The sequence below is a fragment of the Trichoderma harzianum genome (assembly GCF_003025095.1).
Source record: "Trichoderma harzianum CBS 226.95 unplaced genomic scaffold M431scaffold_5, whole genome shotgun sequence".
NCBI lineage: Eukaryota > Fungi > Ascomycota > Sordariomycetes > Hypocreales > Hypocreaceae > Trichoderma > Trichoderma harzianum.
In genome coordinates, this window is record NW_020209253.1 from 2,171,670 (window position 1) to 2,178,361 (window position 6,692).

The following is a 6,692-nucleotide window of genomic DNA, read 5'->3' on the forward strand; positions in this document are numbered from 1 at the left end:
AAACCACTAGAAAATGAAACAGTACCTAACATATCTGTATCTGTAAACCGGGTATCATAAGCTCCAATCTAATTTCTGCTTGCTTCCCAGGAACCACCACCAAGACGAAACGCCGTCCTACACATAAATTACCAACACTACCCGTATCCTTAGAACTGGCTGGCACACAGCCGCTGCGACCATTGTATGATAGAGAAACGCTATGGATCCAAAAAGTCGTCAAAACTTGTACCAGGATGTTACATGGCGTTTGTCGACCGCCTCCAAATCATAACAGCCGCAATCGCCGCGCAAGCCGTTGCTCCCAGAGTAAGATACAAGCTTGTCCGATCAGGTGAGTCATCGTCAGTCTTAGGGAATGCGGTGCTTGGGTTCGCCGCCGCCTCAGCAAGGGAGACAAACAGCTCACTGATGCTGTTCCATGTGACACTGACATGCAAGGGCGAGCTCATGTTAAGAGACGACGTGTACTGGTCAGGCTGCAGCTCGCTCCGCTGCATGGTTTTGTCTCTATCTGCCTTAAGAGCGGTGTAAACGGATGGCAGCTCGTCTAGCTGGGGATGCTTTTTCCGTATGTCCACAATGTGAGAAAACGAATCAGGGTCGGATGAATCGTACGTGTAGCAAAGGAGGTCGCAAGCGTCTAGTTTTGCCTGGTTCTCTAGAATAGCCGGCTCAAGCTCTCCAAGCTCTTCGAAAATGAGGTAGACCTGCTTTCCACCAGGAAGTTCCACGCTGTTGACTGCTCGACGTGGTTTAATGGTCGGGTGGTACAAGTCGTCAAACGGACGATTGAGAAAAGCGTCTAGGAGAGATGATTTGCCGGCTCCTGACGCGCCGAGAATATAGCAATGGAAGACATTCCTTTCAACACGCCCTGGTCGCCTTCGCCTCTTGCGCGGTTTTGTAACCTTGAGTGCTGAGGTGATGGGTTCTTTTGGGTTGGGAGGCTCGAATCCGAGGTATGCCAGGTACTCCAGAGTTGTCTTGGGTTCCAGAAACGTCGTCATGCTCCATTGAGCCAGCCAGCCTTGTAAAGTGATATATCCGCCTTCGTTTCGAACCGTCGAGGATGGGAAAGAATCGGCCCAAGAAGAGGGCAGCCCAGGGGTAGGAGCGAAGAGCGCCTCAAGCTCTTCATCATTGAGACCACCATCATTGTCCTTGTCGAATAACAGGAATAAATCCACAAAGAACCGGTACCCTGCGGGACTGAGCTCGGCCGAGCAAAATTCTGGAACCTCGAATTTGGGATGCAGAAAGTTTTCCTCCAGACTCAAGCTATCCGTATGGTGGTACTTGCGCAAGATAATCCAGATGGTTTCGTGTCGACCTTTCTCTGCATACATTTTGTTTAATTGCAGAAAGCCTTTCAGGTTGATACCCTTTGACAAGTCTACATCGCCTCTTAGGGATTTTGATATGGAGAGTTTGATGTTTTCGAGGTCATCGTCCGTAAGGGGTTTGTCGAAGCAGCGAGATTGAAAGTCTCGCATTTCATTATTATCCAAATAGCCATCCTGGTTTTTATCGCAGAGGAAGAAGATTCGCTTCAAGGCCTCGACGCAAGAAGGCTTTAGATGGCCTTCCTTGTAATCGAAGAGGGGCGCAATAGGGTGTGTCACGGCCTTTTGGCACAAAAAGAAGACTTCGTTGACGTTGCGATGCTCCCTTGCGCTGGTTCTGATGCACGAGTCGATCTCTCTAAACTCGGCCATGACGGGAAGCATCTCCTCCTCGACGACTTGCGATGTACTGCTCTGGCCCACCAGATCCGACTTGTTCGCACATAAAACGACTGGGACATTGACACCCAGTGATCTAAAGTAGGGCATCCAGAAGAGGGCGACACGCTCGTAGCTGTAATGATCGGCATACACAAGCAGAATGACATTGCATTTCCGGACCTCCTTACGCAGCGTCGTTCGGTCTTGGGGTCGAGCCGAAGTGTCAACAATTGTCGTAGTGACATTCTCTGGTGTTCCAATGCTCGGCGGAATGGTGATTTGAGGCAGGACAGGCTGGATCTTGTTGGTCATAAACTGGTCCTTGACGAGAGACGCAATCAGGCTCGACTTGCCCGTGCTCTCGTCGCCGCAGACGCAAATTTTCACTGAGCGAATAAACACATCAGGTCAGTTCTAGTTCAGTCACGTAGAGTACCTGTAGATATTCCTAGCATCATGGTTCCCATGACCCTTCGGAGCACACAGAGCCGGAAACGGGCCGGGTCGAGTTCTCTCACCTGCGGTAGGCATCGCGCAAGCTCTCAAGACAATGCCGGGTTGCTAAGCCAAGGCTACCTCGAGGCCATGTCCTCAAGCAGCGAATTCCAGGGTATCTATCGAACAGCTCAGGCGCCAATATGTAGGAGCAGAAGCTTGGAGTCTTGTGGAGCCGGAGCTGCGAGATGAAATCTAGTGCTTCCACGTCACAAGCCGCATCGCTCGACGTGCAGCTAAATTGCCGCGGGGCAGTTGGGTGCTCGTGGGCTGATTTGGCAGGCGGTGACGCATGATACGTGGGAGGGACGTGCTGGTTTAGCGCTGAGCGGCCACCTGAGGTGCTACAAGGTATTAGTGGCTGCAGTTCCTGTTGCAGACCCCTAGCAGGCGCTGAAGTGGTGTGCACAGAGGCCCAATCAGCAGTTGGCCGATGCTGTGCAGATGTATGTACCTACGTGTATTCTGTGGCACTCCTGTGCTTCAATGTTAGAAAGAGCTACATGTGTCCAGTGAGGCAATTTCGATTATTTGCATGTACCTGCATTCATCGGGCCTCCATGGCGACCTGGGCTGTACATGAGCCTATTGTCTAATTTCATCCAATCTCTCAATCCTTCGACCTTCACATGGATGCTGTACGAGTACTGCAGCATCATCTCACGATGGCTTTGCCAAATACGGAGCACCGCACTCCATACCAAAGCACGGACAACATCCCTATTTGCTCGCATCGCCCTGCATGAGAGCATCACTGGCCATCTTAGGGTTTAGTGGTTAAAGTGGCTGTCCAACCATTCAATCGTCAACTGTTGCTTCCCCACTGCGAATTCCTTACCCCACACTCTCAAGACGCTATTCCTCCAACCTTGTCCTAGTCCGCCCATATTATCAGCTCTCCGGATAAAGACCCCCCGGCGCAAATACGTCCGCCTTCTTGCCTCTAGAGAATGTCCTGATCCAGCTCTCGGTTCATTAGGTTGGCCATCCCGTTACGAAACGCTCACGAGCACCTTCACTCGCCCGGCCACCGTCTCTCCGTCTCGGTTTCTTCATTTGTGCTGTAGATAGTCGGCATTCGGGGCGCACATTCGTCATAGCGATAGCGATTAGCGAGCATCTTTGCGCGACAACTGCGATTCATCTCGACCGACGACTGCCAGACACGGGGCGCAATCCATATCTAGAAGACCTCGCTGGAACGGGCATTGTGCTTTACGACTCGTACTTTCAATAATCCGCCAATATGTTGTGCGTTTTAGCCATCTCCCGGCCTCTCAGGTTATGTCCGATACGGCGTTCGCGACTGACAAGAGCAGTGTTCTGCCACCGCCTCCACGATATCCCGCAGGCGCCTATGGCATCGGCCTCGGGGGAGTCGTGCCCCTAATCGAGACCAACAACACGCTGTCGAACCCGAGCGGTCCTGAATACCAGTTTCTGGTCGGAGAGGGTAAGTCGGACATGTTGCGGCTGTGCAGATTCGGGGTCTGTAGTTGACCGAACGGCCCATAGGAACATACGTACTCAAGGAAGACCTGCATCTGGCAACGCCGCCGCCTCATCCGTCCGAAGCGCCCGTGGTCAATCCCAATCCGCTGGCGACAGATCCAAAGCCTGCGACTGCGGGAACGAAAATGTCGATCCTGAGCTTGGAAACGCGACCAGCTCCTTTCTTCTACAAGGGCCCCTCTGCTACGACGCTGTCATTGGGCGGGACCACGAGCATTCAGGAGCACCCCAGCGAGAGATACTCGACCGAGGGGGGTATGAGTAGTGAGGATGGCCGCGCGGCATCAAGCGAAGTGCCGACCGGCTCCGTGACCATGGGATCTGCGCCAGCATTTGGAGAAGGCAATTCGCTCCTGGCACCCACCGTGTCCAAGGACATCAACAAGAAAAAGAAGCCCAAGAATAATGTCACCAAGAGCAACTCTTCCTTCATCTCGCGCGTCATTGTTAATGATAATCTCACGCGAAAGCTGACGGATCGCCCGTCTGATGGCCTCTTTGCTTTTGCCAACATTAACCGAGCATTTCAGTGGCTAGACATGTCATCACCTACCAAGGTGAGTTGTAGCTACGCATAGGTACTGGCTGCAGTGGTTTGCTTGGGTGGGCTAACACTGATTATAGCAAGATTACTTGACAAAGATCCTCTTCACCAAGGCTCACTGTTTATGCCACGATGTCAACATGGTGACAAAGAGCGTTTCGCATATTGATGTGATTATGGGTTTCTCCACCGGCGAGATCATCTGGTGGGAGCCCATCTCCCAGCGATATACACGTCTCAACAAGAACGTAAGGATGATTACATGCCAATTGACTGAGAACTCTACTGATATTAAGCTAGGGAATAATCAACAACACGCCCGTATCCGAAATTCGATGGATTCCTGGCTCCGAAAACCTGTTCTTGGCAGCCCATATGGATGGTTTGCTCGTAGTGTATGACAAAGAGAAGGAAGATGGCCACCTGAATCCCGAGGAAGAGGGACTAAATGCCAGCGGCAGCGGCAGCGAGGGCGAGCTCTCAAACGGATCCGCGAATGGCAATGGCATCAGAATCAACAAGTCGGTGCACTCCAAAAACCAAAAGACCAACCCGGTGGCTGCGTGGAAATTGTCGAACCAGCGGATAAATGCCTTTGCGTTTTCGCCCGATAATCGACATCTCGCAGTGGTATCAGAAGACGGAACGCTGAGAGTCATTGATTATCTTAAAGAAGAGTAAGCAGGCCTATAATGCACGTGGGGTATTATTGACATTGTTTGGCATATTAACTGATGAGTAGGCTCTTGGATCTATACTACTCGTACTACGGAGGGCTGTCATGCGTCTGCTGGACGCCAGACGGCAAATACGTCCTCACTGGAGGCCAGGATGACTTGATATCTATTTGGTCAATGGCCGACTCGGCCCTGGTTGCCCGGTGCCAAGGCCACCGATCTTGGGTATCTCACCTTGCATTTGACCCATGGCGATGCGACGACCGAAACTACCGCTTTGGTAGTGTTGGGGAGGATGGGCGACTTTGTCTTTGGGATTTCAGCGTCGGCATGCTTCACCGGCCAAAGACTGCCGTAAGTTGATAGCCATGTCAGGGAATGCATGTTATGTGATGGAGGCTAACTCTTTCCCCCTTTTCTACAGGTGCCGGCTCGCCATCGGGGATCCGTATCATCGAGAATCACGGCTCCGCACAGAACAGATACCAACACCTCTGTTAATTCCGGGGGCAAGGGTAGTTCTGGCTTGGAAGACGAGTGGGAGGAGAATGTGATTGCTCACCCCGTTCAGCCTCGTGCAGTGATACCAATGCTGCCGCCTGTCCTTGTAAGTAATTCGGAAATACACCTAGGAGATCTGCACCAACTAATCCCACCCATTATAGACGCACGTGGTTGATACCCACCCCGCTTGTTGGTTAGCGTTCACCGAGGATGCCGTTATCACGAGCTGCAAGTCAGGTAAGGCGTGAAATCTTATATCTTGATAAACTGCACTGGTTTCATTGGCTGACGAAAGAAATCAAACTTTATAGGCCATGTAAGAACATGGAACAGACCGGGTGTTCAGACGGCAACCCAGTGAGGGGTGATAGATGATATATGGATGGATCAGGGCGTTTCGATGGCGCTTATCCCATTTTGATTGATTGATTGGCTTTATTTTGCGTGGCCAAGATTTAGGCGGCCGAGATAATCTTGCTTGGTGTTTCTCAGGGATGGCTGTTTTGAACTATTTGGAAGGAGCCGATTTTGCTGTCTGATTTAATTGTACATTTCTCTTCAATATAGTAATGTAGCCTGTTGAATGGATCGAGTTGAATTGACCAATGATTGGTTGGAGAGCTACATGCGTCTCTCAGATTCATGTGAAGGCCGATACTACGGTACATCTACAAGGCAACAGGCGCACATACTACAAAGCACCAGGCACGGCATTCTACGAGTACGTGTATTATCAGAAGCCACCGGATCCACGGGTCCATCCACAAACCTCGACATGTGCCGACGCGTTCTCGGACGGGCGCTACAGTAAGTGATGGGTGCGGACCCGAATGGCTGTCCCGAATGGCTGCCCCCCCCCCCCCCCCCCCTTGTCCCATCGGGATAGGATGATGAGCTGATATGCAGTGGAGAAGGTGTCGTCAACGTCATTCGATGGGACCTCATGGCACCAGCGCATCGCACGTGCGGTAGAGTTTACCGGTACTTGTTCTGTGTCTGTTCGTATCGGGGACTCGGTACAGTAGCATAAGATAGACATGTGAATATACGGCATTGTAGAGTTTGCCCGTTTACTCCGCGCCCGTCCTATCAACAGGGCTCCCGGCCTATCACACATGGCTTCCGGGGAGGCTTTGAAGACTTTTCGGCTCGGTTTCCCATCTTCCCGAGCACCGGCCGAAAGAGCTGCTGCGGAACTCCGTTTCTGGAAAGCCAGGCGACGCAGACCGCGTT

At 51.8% G+C, this 6,692-nt stretch overlaps 2 protein-coding genes across 2 annotated transcripts; one reads left to right on the forward strand and one right to left on the reverse strand.

Moving 5' to 3' along the window:
* Window positions 1–239: 239 nt before the first annotated feature.
* Window positions 240–2,258, reverse strand: M431DRAFT_4929 (hypothetical protein; the record flags this gene model as incomplete). The annotated part of the gene is made up of 2 exons (XM_024917053.1): window positions 240–2,113; window positions 2,246–2,258. The coding sequence occupies 2 exons, from the start codon at window positions 2,256–2,258 to the stop codon at window positions 240–242; spliced, it is 1,887 nt and encodes a 628-aa protein (XP_024775692.1).
* Window positions 2,259–3,236: 978 nt separating this feature from the next.
* M431DRAFT_415558 (hypothetical protein) lies at window positions 3,237–5,931 on the forward strand. Its single transcript, XM_024914973.1, has 9 exons — window positions 3,237–3,473; window positions 3,542–3,675; window positions 3,738–4,291; window positions 4,359–4,526; window positions 4,579–4,955; window positions 5,021–5,309; window positions 5,380–5,562; window positions 5,621–5,696; window positions 5,771–5,931. Exons 1-9 carry the CDS (start codon window positions 3,469–3,471, stop codon window positions 5,818–5,820), a joined length of 1,836 nt encoding a protein of 611 aa, XP_024775693.1. The 5' UTR covers window positions 3,237–3,468; the 3' UTR covers window positions 5,821–5,931.
* Window positions 5,932–6,692: the final 761 nt, after the last annotated feature.

Excerpts from the sequence above, each read along its gene's own strand:
- M431DRAFT_415558 (XM_024914973.1), top strand. Across the intron at positions 4,527-4,578 it reads ATACACGTCTCAACAAGAAC|GGAATAATCAACAACACGCC; the intron begins GTAAGGATGATT and ends ATATTAAGCTAG. Across the intron at positions 5,697-5,770 it reads TATCACGAGCTGCAAGTCAG|GCCATGTAAGAACATGGAAC; the intron begins GTAAGGCGTGAA and ends CAAACTTTATAG.